The 18,543-nt window shown below is 54.9% G+C and overlaps 1 protein-coding gene across 4 annotated transcripts; it reads right to left on the reverse strand.

The window, feature by feature from the left end:
* Positions 1-3,356: 3,356 nt before the first annotated feature.
* On the reverse strand, positions 3,357-18,501 carry IFITM10 (interferon induced transmembrane protein 10). Of its 4 annotated transcripts, none has more exons than XM_052811770.1 (3): positions 15,512-18,501; positions 12,824-13,238; positions 3,357-4,247 (listed from the first exon to the last, which is right to left on the reverse strand). In XM_052811770.1, exons 1-3 carry the CDS (start codon positions 15,520-15,522, stop codon positions 4,098-4,100), a joined length of 576 nt encoding a protein of 191 aa, XP_052667730.1. In that variant the 5' UTR covers positions 15,523-18,501; the 3' UTR covers positions 3,357-4,097. The 4 variants fall into 4 exon arrangements, with proteins under 4 accessions (XP_052667730.1, XP_052667727.1, XP_052667728.1 ...); XM_052811767.1 differs by lacking the exon at positions 15,512-18,501 and adding an exon at positions 14,299-14,509; XM_052811768.1 differs by lacking the exon at positions 15,512-18,501 and adding an exon at positions 14,231-14,324.
* Positions 18,502-18,543: the final 42 nt, after the last annotated feature.

The raw sequence follows: 18,543 nt of genomic DNA on the forward strand, positions 1-18,543 counted from the left end.
CCCGGCCCGCCCAGAGGCCGCGGAGATGGGCGGCGAGCTGCGGTGGCGCGGTGTAAGGTCGCCCTCTGCCTGCCTCCTGCCGCACGGCTCCTCGCTCGGCTCCGGCATCCCACTCCCTTCCTCCGTGACCTCCTAGGTGCTGGGGCTGCCGTCAGGTTCGTGTGTCGTCGTCCGCCCCCGAAGCCATTTCATCGTCCGCCTGAACGAGCCCCGTTCCCGCAGCACCTCCTCCCCGGGCAAGCGTGCCTTTCCCCGCCCTCACCCCAAACGCCTTCCATGTACCAGGGGCACAAACCCAGCAGCAGTATTTTAAGCACAATCTCACAATGTCGACTAAAAGGGAACCGTCACACCCCCCTTCCCCATTTCTTCCCTCGAGCTAAAGAAAAAAGCAAAAAGAAATCCTCATCAAGCTGTCAAGCTCAGTTTCCTGAAGGAATACAATTAAATCTCTATATGGCAACGCGACCGTCAGTTCTTCTCCGTCTCAAAAGATGCTTCTCAAGCAGCATTCGGCTGTTCCGCTCTTCTACCCCCTCCTCTCAGTTTTCCTTCCCTCTGCTGAGTGCAACAGAGGCTGCAGCTTCGCAGCCAAAAAAAGGTGCGATTTGGAGAGTGCAACGCGACGCTGTGAGTGGCAGAAGTGAAAAGGCAGAGAAGCAACCCTCGAAAGCCTGCCTTCTGCTGCATCGGGTGTCAGCCCTGGCAAAACCTGAACTTCCAGAATTTTCTTGCAAAATTAAAAAAAACCCAACAAACAATTAGAGGACCTGTCAGATTTGGCTGCTGCTTTTCTTTCCCTTGTTCCCTCAAAATGAAAAAAAGTTCTTTCTTTTGCTTAACAGCACAGTCGGTGCACTCTGGGATGTACCTGCCTGCCAGTATATGGGGATGCAGTTTTGCAATCTCAGTTTGGAGTTCCCCGACACTGACAAGATGAAATGAATGCTAAGTACCTTGATGCTACTGTGCTTGGAAGACCTCTGCATGAATAAATGACTTTTTTTCCTAAGCAAGCCTGGAAATCTATGTCTCCCGCTCATTTTCCCCATTTGGGGGGTGCTTTCCTACTGCTGTGAGTTTGGAGGGGCTCCATTAAAATGAAGGGGGGGCACTACAAGAGAGGAGGGGAGTGCTGCTCCCAGCCCAGAGGCTCCCAGGTCCCAGGGCTGTCGTGGAGCTGAGCACCTGCTTGGGGTTGACCATCCCTTCCTCCAGCCACGGTGTTACTGCATCCTCCTCCGCTACCCTGTTCTTGTCCGAGGCAGGTCTGGGTGGACCTCCAACCTGCTGCAGCACAGCGATTTCAGTGTTCACACCTCCTACAACCTGGGCAACAAATAATAAATATGATGGTTCCTAATAATAGCCCACCCTCTCCATCCCTGATGGTTTATGCATGCAAAAATGCTGCAGAGTCAGTTCACTATTCCCCCCGGTTCATTAAACCAGCATCTATTCTCCTGCAGATAAGACAATCCGTCAGGGGAAGGGATGATGGTAACTCATTTGTCACACTTGTTAAATGTAGGAAAGGCTGGCTTTGGGTCACTTCCAATTTTATGTCAGCTCTGCCTTTATCTGAGCAGCCCCATGCCTGCATGCCAAGCAGGGCGGCTCTCTCCTGTGTGGCACAGGAGATGGGGACGTTGGCACTGTCCCCGCAAGATTTTGCGGAGTTGGGGGGTTGTGTCCAAGTGCAAAAGCACTTCCAGTAAGGCTTCAATGAGTCCCAATGAGTTATTGCAAGACGTGCCAGGCACATTGGTCCCACAGTGACCTAAATCTGTGGCTTCGAGCCCCTGGCACTGCAAGCAGTGTCACCCTGCATGAGTTATCCCCTGAGCCCATCCTGCTGGGCTTGTGTTTGGACTGCAAAGCTTGAGAGGTACGATGGGTACCCAGATGATGAAGGATATTGAGCCAAGACCTTGAGAACAGCCAATGTGAGCTCAGTGCAGGTACATGGAGAGGGAAAAGGTGATGTAACCTCATCTCTGCGCTCCTCCTAACCCTAGGAGGATTTTGGGGTGACTACTCCAGGTCATGTCTAAACTAGCACCATCCCAGCAGGCTTTAATTTGCTCCTATTATCAGGGTAGCTGCAATGTGAGTCATTTTGTCTGCACCTTCTTTGGAGGCATTGCCATTGTGACAGGCCACCTCCTTCCTCTACCAGGGACAAAGACTGGATACAGCCCCTAGATATGTTAGGATAGAAATGCCAATGGCTATGACTCCCCAGATCTTGCTTCAGGGAAGGGAGCAAGAAGTAACCAAGAGAGGTTGAGAAGAGTCTTGACCTCTGGATGAGTGATCATAGAGCAGTTCATGGCCGAGACACTTCCCAGGGCACCATGTACTGCACTGCTAGTGGAAACTTCAGTGCAAACAGACCTTTGATCTAATCTGGTGGGGAAATGCCCTCCAGCGAGTGGGGACCAGGTAGGATTGCAGGGCCTTCTGCCTGTAGCTTCCCCCATAAATGAAGCCCAGGCAGGGGTGAAGGCATGGGGACCTGGGCAGGAAGGAGGTGACATCTCATGAGGCTTTCAGGGAAGCATCCTCATAGTCTGTCCCCATGGCTCATTATGGCACAGCCCTCACTGAGCACAGCCCAGAGAGAGCACATTGATTTAACCACGCACTCAGCAGCGTGTCCCACGACAGCCTGTCTGCATTCCCCATCTCTTGCTGCACCTTCCCTTTCGTGGTGGATGCTGTTGCCTCCTCCTGGCTCCACAGCTGGTCTACAGCGACCAGTCTCCCTTGGCATGAGGTCACCTTACAGCTGGAAAAAGATGAGGCAGCTGTGGCATATGAGATGAGATGAAGGGTCAGAGGGACTGAAAAGCTGTATTTTAGTCCTGGTCTTGTCATTCATCGGTGCTGTTTTCAAGTCAGGGTGTGTTGATTTGCAGCACCGCAGGCAGCTGCAGGCAGCTATCGGGAAGGGCTCCGAGCTCCTGCCTCATTCAGCAGCAAACACGCGGCGTCTCCGAAATCTGGCTCTCAGTAACGACCCTGGGAAGTGCAGCGGTAGCAGCAGGTTCAGACTGCGGCGATTTATTTCTGTCTTCAACGTTGGTCCTAGCAGAGGAGGGGGGACCTGCCCACTTGGCTGCCTTTGCCTGCTTCCCATTGATCGACCATCACAGGCGTCACTGAGGTCTCTGCTCTTAAATCTGGATCTGCGCCCTCCTTCACAGCTGCATGCTGCCCCAACCTGCAGCAGCATCCCTCACTCCTGATTTAAATCTCTCCCAAGCAGCTGCTGGTGACATGAGCTTTTTCTCTTGCCAGCCCGTAGGGACCAGGAGCCCAGCCCTCCTAAGGAAGGAATTAACCCAGCAGCATCCGATATCAGAGGTATCTTTTATTGACCGTTTACAGAAATACAGTAGCACTCGGTTTAGGGGGCTTGGGAGAGTTCTCCAGAAGGTGCCTTCCCTGTCAGCATTGCCAGGAGATCCCGAGGAGAAACCTGCTCTTTAATGCTTTGGGGTTTCTCTGGAGGCTTTGGGGCTCCCTAGCATGAACTTCCTAACACCCTCAGCTCTCCAGGGGTTGGGAGTTGTTTGAACCAGTGGATGAAATTCAAGAGAGGAAAAGAATAAGAAACCCCCATACATTGGGGGGTGGTGGGGTGGTCTGAACACACCTGATATGTTGTGAGCCAGCCCTGCTGTGGTCCCCATCCGTCACTGCACGTGCCTTCCACTCGGCAGGACCCCACTGCTCCCCAGAGCTCAGCTGTCTGCCGCTAGGCGTGTGTTGCTCTGGGCTTTGCATGCTCTTGTCACATGGCTTATTGGCCAGAAAATAAATATTTCTTGGTCTATTTTTCTCCTTGTGCATGTATATAAGAGTGAGACCCTTTCCTACAGCAGTTCACATACTCTTTGGGGGCAGGAAGGGTATGCTCAGCTGGGCTGATAAACTAATTTAATTTTTTATGTATGTATTTAACTGGCTTTTTATTTTTTGCAATCAAGGTGTAGGGTTTTTTTTTTTTTTGCGTCCTTGCTACAAGAAACGACTGCAGACACTTCTGGCATAGAGGCATTTTGGCGGCGGCTGCTGCTGTTGGCCTCACTCTAGTAGTCAGTGAGGGGGTATCGCAGGAAGATGAAGATAAGGATAATACAGAAGGTGGCAAGGGCTGAGCTGGTGATGTTAAAAAGCCGGGCTGTCTTGGCATCTTCAACTGCTCCATTTAAGTCATTGAGGAGTTTCTTATCCCGGACCTGAGACCCAAAAAAATAATTAAATAAAATGACTGGGAGATGTATAAAAGATATAACTTGTTTCAAGCAACACCCACAAAACCCAACGCACTTGTAGGGTATGTGTACAGTGGATGAGGGCTGGGCTGTGCCTCTTTGCATTTGAATGCTTGGGGTGCCATAAAACACCCCGAGGTGAGATTTGCACCCCAGCTCTGCAATGGGTTGAGCTTGTGAAGCCAAGCCCTGTAATACCTGTAGGCTGGAAGCCCCTGGGAGCAGAGAAGACCTGGAAGAGTGATCCGTTGCTGTTACCAACCAGGCAAACCAGGTCCCTGTGGCCTCTGGAGTGGGGCAGTGTCATTCTGAGCCAGAGGGTGCACAAGGGAACTAAGGTGCCATTGTGCATCCCGTGCCTGTGGGCACTAAAGCATCCTTCCCACCATGTCATAGCCCCCTGGCCCTGCAGCACTGGGCTTTGGCTCACCCGGCCCACAAACAAGAAGGCTGGCTGCGGTTTTGGTGTGCATCCCCATGCCTCTGTCTGCGTTGAGGGGCTGAACGGGTGAAACCTGGTACGGCATCCTACTGCAGCTCCGGGGCTGCGCACGAGCCTCCAGCATATTAAGCAGTCCTGGGTTAATGAGTTCCTTTTGCAGGTCTTATGCGGCTTGTGTAGCATCTCTGCCACCGGCAGTTTTCAATCCTGACAGCGTGGTCTGCTCTCTTTATCCTGCGGGCTGGGACTTTCATGGGCTTGCTTTGGGACAGCTCTGCAGTGGGTAAGGATTGTGCATGTCCGTGTCAGTGGCATGTCCCCACCTCCTCCAGGCTGCCAGGCAGCAATGGTACCAGCAGGCAGTGGATGGCACAGCTACGCAGCGGATGGCACTGCAAAGCAGCGATGCCACTAGCAGGCAGCAGTGGCATGACCAGGCAGCGGATGGCACTGCCACGTAGCAGATGGCACAGCCAGGCAGTGCATGGCACTGCAAGGCAGTGATGGCATTGCAAGGCAGCAGATGGCACAGCCAGGCAGCGATGCCGCTAGCAGGCCGGCATGGCACTACGAGGCAGTGGATGGCACAGCCAGGCAGTGCGTGGCACTACCAGAAAACAGATGGCATCGCCAGGCAGCAAATACCACTAGCGGGCAGTAATAGCACTGCCAGGCAGCAATGGCATCATCAGGCAGCAGATGGCACAGCCAGGCAGGTGATGGCATTGACCGCCAGCAGCAGCTCTGCAGTTTGAGCCCAGGGTGTGTCCCAGTCCCCAAACTGTCCCTTCAGCCAGCACTCAGCAGACCCAGGCATCTGGAACCACGAGGATATGGGATGAAAGGACCAGGAGAATTTACCCCTCTTCCCTTTCCCGTATCCGAGCGGGGTACCCAGGGGCTGGCACGGCATGGCAGCGCCTGCTTGGCTGCCCGCTTTGGGGCTGGCGGCTTGCAGGCCACGGGGCCGTGTGTCCTGCGCAGCCTGCCTTCGCTGCCGGCGGCATGAGCCCTGCCAGGGCACTGCCGGCTCAACGCTAGATGTCGGTGGCAGGCTGCGAGAACCAGCCCCAGAGTCCTACCTAGAAATGTTAATACGGCTTTCATCGACCAGGAGCTTTCTGAAAAGACTCTGTGATGGATTCAGACCACGTCTTAGTGACTTTTTCTCTCTCCCTCCTGCAGTGCTTACCCACGGGGCTGTCCTGAAAGTCTTCTGCGACTTGCTCAATATGGGGAAGGGTTGCTGGATCCCTCATTTCCACTGAGCCACGCTGGTTCACGGGGCCTCCAAAACCACATCTCAGACACTCAAGCAATGTCCTCTCCTCCGTCACACCAGTGAGGACTTCTCTGCACAAGCACCACCTGCTCTTCATTAATCCTGGACCGTGCCTAGGGAGGCTGCTTCTGGCATGAGGCCCACGGGAGCCGGCACTGGCAGGCACATAGGCAAGAATGAGAGCTGTTTTCCTCTTCGTATTAAACCGTGCCATGCCATGTCCTCAGCCTCTGTTGTGCCCCGCTCCTGGAAGCCTGCAGCTGGAGCTGGGGCTATCGACCCATCACCTTGCTGCTGAGCGCTCGGCAGCTACAGGGCATCCTTCTGGGAGCAGGGACGGGGGACAGTCACAAATCACACATGGCTCTCTGGCATGCTTGGCTGGTGCTCCCAGCAGCGGAGATGACATCTGGGAAGGCGGCAAGCTGGCAGCCTGGGAACCTGCACGCCTTTTTGTGTCAGCAGCATGTCCGGGATGACTCACCTTTGAAATTATTTGGCAAGTTTAGCATCCTCCCCAAAACCCCTGGGTGCAGCAGCAGCCGGCACCTCCTCACCCACTGGTGAGAAGCTGGAAGGTCCCAGGTCCTTGCAGCCAGAGCCCCAGGGGCGCTGCATTCGAGCCAGAAATACCACTGGCTGCTCCGGGTAGGCTCTTTGAAGCTTTCATGCGAGGCAAACCCTGTGTAGAGCAAATGCCTTTTGCCCCTTCCTCCACTGTAACCCAGCCGCGGCTGGGAGAGGTTGCTCTCTGCCGCAGGCAAGCTGGTGTTTGCCATCAGGGTTTGCCAGGCAGACAGCGGTTTCTCCAGCAGACCGGCGTGGCCGGCACACCAAGCTCTGCAACCCTCCCACAGCTGAGCTGCTTGCTTTGCCTTTGTGGGGCCAGTTCCTCTTGGCCCCAGGACCTCTCTCCCACTCTCCTCCTGCTCCTCCTGTCCCCGGGGCACCCTGCCACCCTTATTTCTGTGCCCAGCCCTCTCCAGTGCTCCCAGCAGCCTCTCCCACCTGACACCAGCTCACACTCATGACTGGTGCTTCAGCTCTTCCCACGGTGCACTTCAGCAGCGCCTGTCCTTGACTTCCCCATGGCTCTCCCTTTGGCCCTGCTCCAGTCCTGCCGCTGCTGAGCATCTCCAGTGAGGGGCACCCAGGACTGCCCTCTCACCAGTGCCACCATTTCCTCCCAGTTCCTTTTTTGTCCTTCCCATCTCTTCTCTTTCCTGCTGTTTGGGCCCAAACCATGGTACGACAGCCACCTTTGACTCCTGCCAAAGGGGCATCCAGCTGCCTCCTCTCCCTGCCCCTCTGGCCAGTTCCACGCCCCCATCTCCTGCCAACCCCTGTGGCACACGGAGCTCTGCCTGCATCCCCTGTCTCTGGCAGTCCCCTGCCCTTTCCCTTCCCTAGCGCTCCCCCAGCTCTCTTCTGGCTGCTCTGGCCTTGGTCACCTGGATCCCTCATCCTCGATGAGTCCTTGGTCCCCTTTCTCTCCTCCCTTATTATTTCCCCATACACTCTATGGCTTCAGCAGTCACCCTCATGCAAATCATCCTTTATTGTCCATTATAATTTATATTGCAACAGAGCCTCTAAGAGCCAGACAAGTGCCAGGGCCTCTGTGGCACGCAAGTGCAATGAAAAGGAGTTTCTCCTTCCAAACCACTCGCAGCCCTGGCCTCCTGCATCTCTCCAGGGCGGCCTCGCCTCCTCCTGCCTGGCCTTGCACCCCCAGATGCTTCCAGATGTCTCCCTTTAATGTCCTGCTGCGGCATCTGAGCCAGGCTCTGGAGGAGGAGCTCTCCTGGAGAGCAGATAAGTGTTTCAGCTCCTTCCCCGCTTTGTCCTTAAGGAGATGCCGGTGTCTTTCTCATAGCCCAGCCTCAGCTTTTCCTATTTTCATGCTCCTGTAGCCACCACCACCATAATGTGCTGGCAGCTGATGCATGAGCTTCTGGGAGCCCTGGAAGCTGCTTCCTTCCACAGCCGAAGAGGTAAAGCACAGTGAGGGACAGGTCCCTAAGGTCACAAGGCTGAACACCACCCAGACCCAGGTGTAGTGTTTCCTTAGCCACAGACTCTTTTCTCATCATCATTTTGACCCTTCTCACCTTGCCTAAAATTAGATGGGATTTTTGGCCCTGCTTTGCACTGAGATGACTGGTGTGTAAGGATAATTACATCTGCTGACTGTGGGGTTTCCCCAGGCACTCCAAAGCACTGTGTGGTGGCCCCTTGGGAGATCCCACCCTGGACAAGGCAGAGGTCACCTCTGGTCCATCTTGGCACCTTATATGGTTCCTTTCCTCTTCCATGCCTGGCCTTCCATGAAAGACAGCCCGCTTTTGTGCTTTAACGTGCCACCTGTCACCTCCCTGCTGCTCACCTTGTTCTCCACCATCTCCATCTCACCTTGTCCTCCAACATCTCCAGCGTGTGGGTGCCCAAGGGCTCTTTCTCTCCTCCCTCTGACCACTGTCCCATGCCCTTCCTCCCCTTGGGGTTTTGCCTTCAGCTTCCTCTCCAAGCGCTCCCCTTGACTCCTACCACCCTGCTCCTTCCCGGTCCCTTCCCCAGCAGCCACCTCCCCTCTCCCTGCTCATTTCTGGGAGCAGGGAACTTGCTGCATGAGTATGAAGTGCTGCCTCAGCTTGCAGGAGGAGACGAATGGTTTATTGATAATGAGCCTAATGAGGCTGTATTTAAGGCAGCCCGGCTTTTAGCATGCAGCCCACAGCTGGTTGTCTGTAAACCCATTTCTGTGCAGAGCTCTGCATCCCTACACATAAGGAGCTCTGGATGGGGTCCTTGGATTTATTTGCTCTGTGATTTGGTCAAGAGCTCTCCAGCCCACGTACCTCCACCACATTGGCACTGGTGTCATGGGGCTTTCGCCCCTGCGTTTCACCCACCTCCAGAAACTGTTGCTCCTCCCAAAAAACAGGCTGAGAGCCTGCCTGAGAGGTTGGGTGCCGCAGCCTCTCTGGTTCTCAGGGTTAATAAATAGCAATGAATTTGTGCTGGTCTGCTTCCACTTGAAACAGGGAAGATCAACAAGTGGTGAGAGGAGAAGGCAAACAGCCGTGCCCGGAGCTGTGTGCTAAGGGCTGGGCAGAGAGCGAGCAGGAGAGCTCAGGTCTCCTGGGGTGCTATCACACCGCATATTTTGGTGGCCTCGAGGGGCAAGAAAACTCTGCAAGCAACCCCACGGGCTGCTGCTTGAGCTTAAAAAGCCAGCAGGGCTTCTTGCCATTTTCGTCTCTATACAGCCACAACAAGGCATCCGTGCCGCGGCTTGTCTCACATCTCAGCTCCTCTGATCTACCGCCTCACGGCATAATGGGTACTGAGAAGGACTTGGCTCGCCCTGGCAGTCTCCGGAGACAGACCTCCTAACGACTGAAGCAAGATCTCCTGCCACCAGGCACTGATGTATCATTCATTACTGCTTGGAGCTGGGAAAGAGGGAGGGAGGGAGCTGCCGAATATCAGGCCACGGCATTTGCTCCTGATCAAACCCAACTGAATCCAAAGCATTGCTGTTGGAGCAATCCTCGCATCTGTGCTGGTCTGGGGTTAAGGTTACTTTAGGGTTTCTAGCTTCCCTGATCCTGCTGTTTATCTCTTCTTCCCCAGCACCAGCACACACTTACAGGTACATGTGAGTGCCTTGCTTGCGCTCTGGGAGGCTGACCTTGAGAAGCCTGAGATGCTAGAAATAACCCCCCGAGGGATACATGAGCCCGTGTGACTCCGTTGCAGCCCAGCAAGCTGTGTCTGCTGAGGATCTGGCCCGCTACGGGTGTAAATAAAGATAAGGCGTGCCATCACACTCGTATTCAGAGCCCTTGGCTAGGATGTCCGTCACACAGAGTACTTGGCTTGGATGTCACGGTCTCCAGCCTCACCTGACTTGATGTCTTTCTTTGAATAAGAGCATAAATTCTTTGGGGCTGGGGTGTTTTTTTGGCATTTTTTGGTAAATGGTGGTCACCATGAAATAACATTTCCCTGCAGAAAGAAATCTAGAAGGCTGTAGCTCATGTGCAAAAGGCTAGGCAGACATGGAGGTAGTTTTCCCAGCTGTGGCTGAAACCAATAAAAGTGGGCATGGGGAAGGAGACAGCTTTATGGTAATATTCAAGTGTACGTAGGCATACATCTGGCTTCCAGTGTGGGCATTATGCTGCTGAAACCAGTGGAAATACTAGGATGAGCTAAGATATATAATGAAACATCTCATGGACTTGGGGCACGAAGGAGCTACTGCTTTATTAACAGTATGAATCTGGCAAAAGCAGATGACATTTATGGCAGGGTATTGAAAATGCTATTTCTGATAATGAAAACGATGATTTCTGAGGTTGCTAGATGTTTCAGTTATTTAAAGGAAATGTAAAAACTTTAACCCAGGAACCGTTTAATGCCATCAGTGTGCTGATGGCCCTTCAGCCAGGAAACCTGTGCTCCACTGGCTGAGGGCTCTGTCATCAGAGGTCCCAGAAGGGGCTCAGGGAGGGGAAGATGTTGCTCCCCTCCTCTCCCTCCCACAGCACCTTACTCAGCCTCTGCAGAGCACAGACGTCCTAGAAAGGCTGGGATTTAAGTATCTCCTGCTCAATTGTCCTTACATTTAATTGCAGAGGAACAAGAGAATTCTGTTTAAAGGGGCATCTGTCCTCAGGGCATTTCTTGCTTCTTCTTTCTCTGAACTTCTGGGAAAAACCTTATTGACTGTAAAAGAAATGAAAATAATAGGCTTCTGGAGAAATAAGCCTAACATCTAGCCTGGCTGGGATGTTGTGAAGGTCTCTGCAGTAGCTGTGAGTGAGGAAGGATCCCGTCTGTCTTAATGTCCCTGTGGTCTTCCCCAGGACAGACCTTCTGCTACTGCCCTACCATCCCCATTGCTTCCCACCACCCATCCCAGCAGCAGCCTGCAAGGGCACTCGCCATCCCTTCAGCCACTTGCTAGCTCTGTCCTGTGCCTCTGAGGGACAGTTTGTTTCTATTTTCCCCTGCCACAGAGTCACAGCCACTGGGGAGCTCCAAGACCAGAGCAGGGTTATTTCTACCCCCTCCACGTCTGTTTGGGCACCACCATTACATCCGATCAGCTACCGCCTCCGCAGTCCAAAAGCGCAGGCTGGTTTTTGCCAGCCATCTTCTATTTTCCTTTCCCTGATTTGGATCAAATTTGCCCTTGTAACTACTGGGCTTTGCCCTTCCTTCCACCTCATGTCAAGGATAGTGAAGGTCCAGCCTTTAAAAACCTTGTAGATGGCAGACCCTACTCCATCCTGTCCCCTAGGGATGGGTCTGCCTGGTCCTCAGGCTGTCCTGCCTGCTGCTGGCTGCAGAGGGACCACATCTACCCAGCTACCCACTGTAGCTACCATTGTGTCCCGGTGACGTGACACCCTTTCTTAGCCCGCTGTAACCATGCCTCTTGCACAGGAAAGACACTGATCATTAAAGGCAAACTCAGACAAGCAAAGGCATAAAAAATAAGGAGGAAGCCAGTTTCTTCCCTCGCTGGCTAAAAGAGTGGGGGGTGTTAAGGGACTCCCTCCCCCCACTCGTGTTAGCTTGCTGCTGCCTGGCTTTGCCCTTGGGGCAGTCCCGCTTGTGATGATGCTCAGCCTTGGCACGATTTAACCTATTAAGTGCCTTGCCCAGGCAGCAGCGAAGCCTGCTGCATGGGTGGTGGATGGGTGCTCATCTCCCATCTCGGGTAAGGGGAAACTGAGGCAGACACCACGGTGCCAGTGCTGGGTGAGCTCAGGGCACAGGTCTGCGGACTTGTCCCAGAGCCTTTCTGCCAGAGACCCTGACGGGCACAGGAGCAGCCTCCTTGCAGTGCTGGGCACTCGCAGTCCAGCTCACGGGAGCTGGATGGGGTTAATTGATTTGTTTCTGTGACGAAGCCCATCTGCGCCCTGGCCTTCCTCTAAATGCTGCCTGCCAAAACAAATCAGCTAGCTCCTCTCCGGGGCCACCCAGCCGCCCCGGGCTCTCTGCACATCCATTCAGTTAGTTTTGCATCTGGCGGGCAGGGAAGGGGAGGGCAGCCCAGGCCCATCTCTCCCAGCCTTGCCGGGCTACTCCCCCCTGCAGCTACCAGGAGTAACCTGGTCCCATTCCCATCACGGGCTGTGCTCCACGCCATCGCCCTCTCCATCAACACGGCTCTATTTCCCCCCCAGCCCCGACACTGTGTGAAGCCCCCCTGCACTCTCTTCCACCTCCTCGGCTACTCGGGGCTCGTTCCCACAACGCTGGCTGGTCTCCAGGACTTGCCTTGGGATTTATAGGGCTTGGGGCAGCGGGGGTGGGAGCTGGCCACCAGCTCTAGTGTTAGGGAGAGGGCAAGAAGGAAACAGGCAGGATTGCCCTGCACCTTGGCAGCCTCTCCCACACTGCAACTTGCCAGGTGTCGGCTGATCCCGGCCGGTTGCTTCTTACTGCTTCTGCCCAACCACCCGACGCTGCTGGATCCTACCCTGACGATCTCTAACCGATAGGATCCCGAAGAAGGGGCAGAGTGCTGGGGTGCCTGAGGGCGCAGCATGAGCCAAGCCAGCTCTGTGTTGCCTGCCCATCACCCTGCCGCCACGGTACAGCGGAGGCTCCGAGGGTACCGGAGCAAGTGAAAGCGCCTCCTCCCCACCAGAAGCAACATCCAAATCACACCTCGGCTCTCCCCATGCCCAGAGGCTACAACCTCTCATTTGGGTGGCAAAGATGTGATTTACCCTCAAATGTTCCCCCCCTCTCTGGTCACCCCTTACCCCGTGCCTCACGCTCAGTACTCACTTTCAATGAATAGGCCAAGGCGATGAAGCCGAGGCAGCAGAAGTTGAGGTATACAAAGTTGAAGATGGACCAGAGATAGTAGTCGTTCACCTCGGTGGTGTCCGGGTAGATTTCGATGACGGTGGTGGGGTTGGTCATCGTCTTCTTCTCTACCGAGTGCTTGCACGGGACTGCTGGCCGCAGGCTGTCCCCTTTGCAGCTCTTGCTCTCCATGAGATAAACGGCAGAAGAAGGAGACAGGATGGGCGAAGCTTGCCGGACAGCCGGGGGCTTGGCGATGCAGGCGAAGCAGCCCTGCGGGGGTCCCTGGGGGGGTCTCGGGGTCCAGGCCACCCCCTCGAAGGGGCACGGTGGGCCCAGGGGGGGGTCCTGTGTCCTCTCCGTGGTGGCTGCCGCGGCGTCACCGCGCTCTGCCCTGGCAAAGCAAAAGGCCCCCTGTGAAAAATGGGGGTGAGGGGATGGAGAGGCCGGGGAGGGGGGGGCTGGAGAAGAAAAAGGGGGGGGAAGGAGCCAAAAAGGAGAGACGTGGGGGGAAGGCAGGAGAGAGAGAGGGACCGGGAGAGAGAGGAGAGAGCAGGGAGAGGAGTGAGGGAGTGGGCAGAGGAGAGAGGGAGGGGAGGAGGGCAGGCAGGAGGGGGAGGAGGAGGGAGAACCGCTACACCCGGGGACCACGAAGCCGCCGCCTCGGCGCGGAGCTGCCGCCGGGTCCGGCCCCGCGGCGGGGGGCAGAGGAGCGGGCAGCAGCGGGCAGCAGTGGGCAGCATCCCTCCCCCTCTTCCTCGTCCACCCCCCCCGCTGCCCGCTGTCCTGCGTGACCCGCGCCCGAGGCACGAGAGGGGAAATAAATAAAAAAAAAAAAAAAAGAAGGAAACAAATAAAAGCAGAATGAAACACTTGGGAGGAGCCGGGGGGGGGGTTCGGGGGAGTTGCCAGCCAGCCGCGCTGCATTCCCCCCTCCCGCAGCTCTCCCTGCCCGCCTGTCGGTCTGTCTGTCTGTCTGTCTGTCGGGGCCTTCCGCTTTCTGTCCCATGCCGGGATGGGAGCGGGTCGCTCGGCTGCGGAGCGGCGGGCGGAGCGGCTCTCCCGGTGCGGCAGAGCAGCCCAGCCCCTCGTCCTCCCTCCCTCCCTCCTGGGGGTTTTATTTTTTTGGGTTGGTTTTTTTTTTTTTTTTGGCTGAGTCCTTGTCTCTGCGGGATTCCAGATGGGATTGCATTTCCCAATTCCTTCCACCTGCCAGCAGGTTACCCCCCCGCCCCCCCCCCCCCCCCGTTTGGGGGGGAGAATATCGTCGCCGGAGAGGAGGAGGAGGAGGAGGGGCAAGAGGGGATGAAGACAGGGGATGGCGAAGGGGATGTAGGAAGAGGTTCCCCCCTACCCCGGCTTTGCAAATAGAGGAGACTAGTCCACCTCTGGCTGCCCGTCCGTCCGTCCATCCGTCTCCTCCGAAGGCATCAGGAGGAGCGAGGGATACTCACAAGGAGGGATGCGGGGAGTCGCTGCATATCCGGCTCAGCACTGCCTCCGGCTCGGCTTCCTCGGCGCTGGAGTTGCGGGAGGAGGGGAGGGCAAGGGGGGGGGGAGCACCCATGGGCTAGGGGTGGGCAAGGGGGGAGTTAGGGGATCGGAAAGTCAACCTGCAGCCCCCCCCCCCTCCGAACAGGAATGCTCCTCCGTGTCCCAGCCCTTCTCCTCGTGTCCCCCCCCCCCGGGGACGTCACCTCCTGCTTGGAGCATCCTGGTAGCACCCCGCTGGAGAAGGGCATCTCCTGGGCCCCGGCCGAGAGGCTTCCCCGGCCATCCGGAGGGGATGCTCAGCCCGACTCTCTCCAGCATCACCCAGAGAGACCTTGGCAGCGGGGACTCGCTGCAGCCTGGGTTGTGGGTTCGCTCCCATGGGCCTGGGCAAAAACCTAAAGTGAGCGTGGCAGGGGTGTGTGGGGACGATTGGGACTGCGTGGCAAGGGGAGGTGGCGGCGATGCAGCGCCGTGGGGAAAAAAAGTGCTCCGGTCGTGGGGGATGAATGGAAAGGGGATAAATCCTGCATGCAGGGCGATAAATCCTGCCGGCACTGAGCAAATCCCAGTGCGGGCAGGGGCAGGAGCACCCCAGCAGCAGGATGCAGGGCATGTAGCTGCTTTACGGGAGGGAGGTGGCGATGCCACAAAGGATGGACAAGCCTGGGAGGACTTGGCTGTGCCCGGGCTTGGCACAGGATCAGGGAAATGCTTGCTGCCTCCTGTTGCCAACTGCCCTGGGAGCTGCATGGAAACGCAATTTTGGGGTGCTGCAGTAGCACACCCCCCCCCCAGGGACGCGATGCTGGAGAGCAGCTGGTGCCGCGCAGGGACAGCTTGCAGGTCATTCGGGAGGATGCAGCTGTGGCATGGGGAGGGTGAGGACATGAGGATATGCCGTGTCACCCCGCAGTGGCAGAGCCCGGCCCGGCGCAGGTGGCTTTGAGGCAGCAGCCAATTTGGCTGGGGCGCTGGGGAAGGGGAGCAGAGAAATCCCAGAGTACTGGAAACAGGCTGGGTAAAACAAAAGTTTGTGCAAGCAGTACCTGCAAGGGAAGGGAAATCCTCTGGAAATGCCTTAAGCCTAGCCACAAAGTGCTGAGCTAAGAAATAAGGATGGTAATTCACTCGACTGTTCACAGGCAGGTTTGGCTCCTGTGTAGGGGCACCCACCCCGTGTTCATCCCTGTGGGTCAGTGTGATGAGAGGGGACTTCTTGCACAGCCACAGCGCTCCCAGGCAAGAGGAGTGTCCACTTTCCACGAGGCTGGTTTAATGCTTCTGAAAGTGCCTGTGCTGGTTAAAAAAGGACAAATTGCCCTCTCGTTTGGGATTTATCACTGCTGGAGTGGTGTTCGGTCCTGCCAAAGTAAAGAGAGTTTTATTAGTGCTACTGCTGCCTGTGACGAGACCCAGGTCTCTCTCCAAGAAGCTGCTAAGAAGCAGAAGCAGCGCTGGGGTGAGAGTGATGTTCCTGCGGGATTAAGATGTTTGCAGGAGAGGCAGAGCTGCGGTCAGCTGTCGTCAGCTTTTCTGAAGGGCTTGGACAAACGTGGGCAACCCACAGCTGTGCAGAGCATCCTTCCCAGAGGCTCAGGAGGAGCAATGAAACTCCTTGGATGCAGATTGCTGCCTGCCGTGGGAGCTACTGATGAGCCTGCTGTTCATTTGTCTGGGGCAAGTTGTGTAGGTAGGGCTGCTCCTCTTCTTAACATCAGGCAGGGATGGAGGGTGAGCAGAGAAAAAGATCAAAGAGGGGGTCTGGAGGTGGCAAAAGGAGGCAGCAGGGTGGTGGAGGGGAATGTGGGATCAAAAGACGTGGGCACATTCCCTGGTGTGAATAGGGTTGAAAAGTCAGGGACGTTGGATGGCTGCTTTTTCTCTTCTCCAGGTACCAGGTCAATCCTACAGTTTGCAGAGCACTTTTTGGTCTTTGGGTTGGTCATTCATCATCTTTCTCAATGCTAAGTGTGAGCGGTGAGAGGTTTATTACTGTCGAGCACAATGGCATATATGCAGCATCACCAGTTCAAAAACCATTCATGTGACCCTTCAAAATTAGGGAACTGGCTTAAAAAGTAATGACACAAGGAATAAAAAACCTCAATACTCTGCATTATTTTAATCCTCCTCCAATTTTCTGGGGTTCTTTAAAGGTCATGTGTGCATGACCTCAACCATAAGGTCTAGGACCACCTTTCTTTCAAATAAAAGCTGGGGTGAGTATGAATAATTGCCTGTATTACTGTGGCATCAAGGCCTGCATCCCCTTGTGCTAAGCATGGGACAAACAGAACAGGAAGATGTTTCCTGCCCCAAAGCAATTCTCCTGTAATTGTGTTAGAGACATGTGGGCTGTAGCATAATCAAGCGCTGTAAGAGCCGTGAGAAAGTCTTCCATCTCAAATCCTACTCCAGCTCTCCAGAAAATCATTAGCAGGACCTGCCCCTGCTTTTTTTCCAAAGGAGAGAGCCCACAGCCTCCTGAATGCTCTTTCTTGTTCCCTATAAAATTCCTCAATGGGTTGTTAAGCCCCATAAGCAGTAAGGTGGCCTGAGGCTTGGGGGGGTAAATCCTATCTCCCCACTCTCCCTTGATCTCTGTCTCCTGTCCTCTAAGCTTTCAGTCTGCACTCCGCTTCTTTTCCCTCCCAAAGGAACCTAAAAAGAAATAAATCCAAGAAAGAGTGGAAAAAGAAAAAGCCACCAGCGCCCAAAACAACGTGCTTAGTCATTCATGATGAGTTAAAAATAGTTTCCCAAACAAGCAAATTGCTGAGCCAACCAGATGAGCGTCATCTCCATAAACAAGGGGTCTCATCCTCCCTCTCCTTGGGCAGGGCCTTGTCTGAATGGGCTTTTGGCAAAGCCCTGAGCAGAGTTGGTTGGAGAAGGCTCAGGCCCATGAAGACAGCCCTGAGGGTCAGGGCCAAGCACCTACTACTCAAGGGGATGTGTAATGAAAAATTTTATCTTCTTTGCATCAGCAGAGACATTTAATAAAGAGTGAGTTATCAAATTGTCATGTGCACGGAGTTCTGCAGAGATGGTGCAGTAACTGGGAGGGTTGCTGTAAACCTGAGGATTTGCTGGGCAAGATAACATGGGGCCGCATGCAGGATGCTCGTGGGATGGGGGGGAGCTCTTCTCCCTGCTAGAAAAGCATGGGTGGACAATCCTGGCTCTTGGGTTCTCCAGCTCTTGGCCAAGATCAAGCCTGTGATTGTTCCCACTGAGACGCAACGTTCAGTACTCACGGCACGTCTAAAGGCTTAGGCACAATCCCCTCAGCAGAAACAACGCCCTCATATTCCAGTCGATAAATATTTGGCAGCAGATGACTTGTTCTTCCCTTGGGCTATTGAGGAATGGTGGGCTGCTTGATCGGTTTTCGGGACCCAGCCAGCTCTTTTGGGTTAAATCCATCTCTTTAACATAGGACAACAGCTGATTGGGCTATTAAGCCATCCTGGGGGAACAGAGGCTCGGGTCATGCCAGTGGGGAAATCAGTTAAGCTCTCTGTGTGCTTAGATCTGCACTCAGAAAATGGGATGGGACTTGGCTGCATCCATCTTGCTTATGTAGATGATGCTTTTTTCAAAGTAAGGATTAGCTCTTATCTTCCACCTGGCACACAGGCCCTTCATTCTGCATTGGAGTCTCCAGCTCCCATACGTACAGCAGCACTAGGACTAAAAGTCACACAGGCAGGCAAGAGGGATGGATTTTTCCTACATTTTTACCCCCCCCCCCCTCTGTTCTTCATCACTGGGCTCTGGGAGCATACACTTCACATCCCAGTGGGTTTTAAGCTGGACTTAGAAACTGGAGTCCCACCTTGGCTACTACAGGACCACTCTGTGTCCCAAGTCAAGCAGGACCTTGTCCTAGCTGGCCCAGAGGACCAGGGGACAACCTGAGTACCCTTGCTGGGTCCAAGGGAGGACTACCCTTGGCAATACTCAGCCAGGGAGATCTGGCTCCAGGAGGCGGCTGTAGGCTAGGAGAGATGCTGGGAGTGCCTGCTGCCCCAGTGGCATTGGGTCAGGCAGGTGACACTGTCATGTCACCCTACAGAGGCTGGGTTATGTTTTAATACATTGAAAACACAAACCCGACAGGCTCCCAGCATGTTTCATTATCAGAAAGAAGGGAAGGAACCCTTCTGAAACATAAGTCCACATCTGGGCGACCAGACGTACTG

The sequence above is a fragment of the Harpia harpyja genome, chromosome 16, assembly GCF_026419915.1.
Source record: "Harpia harpyja isolate bHarHar1 chromosome 16, bHarHar1 primary haplotype, whole genome shotgun sequence".
Classification (NCBI taxonomy): domain Eukaryota; kingdom Metazoa; phylum Chordata; class Aves; order Accipitriformes; family Accipitridae; genus Harpia; species Harpia harpyja.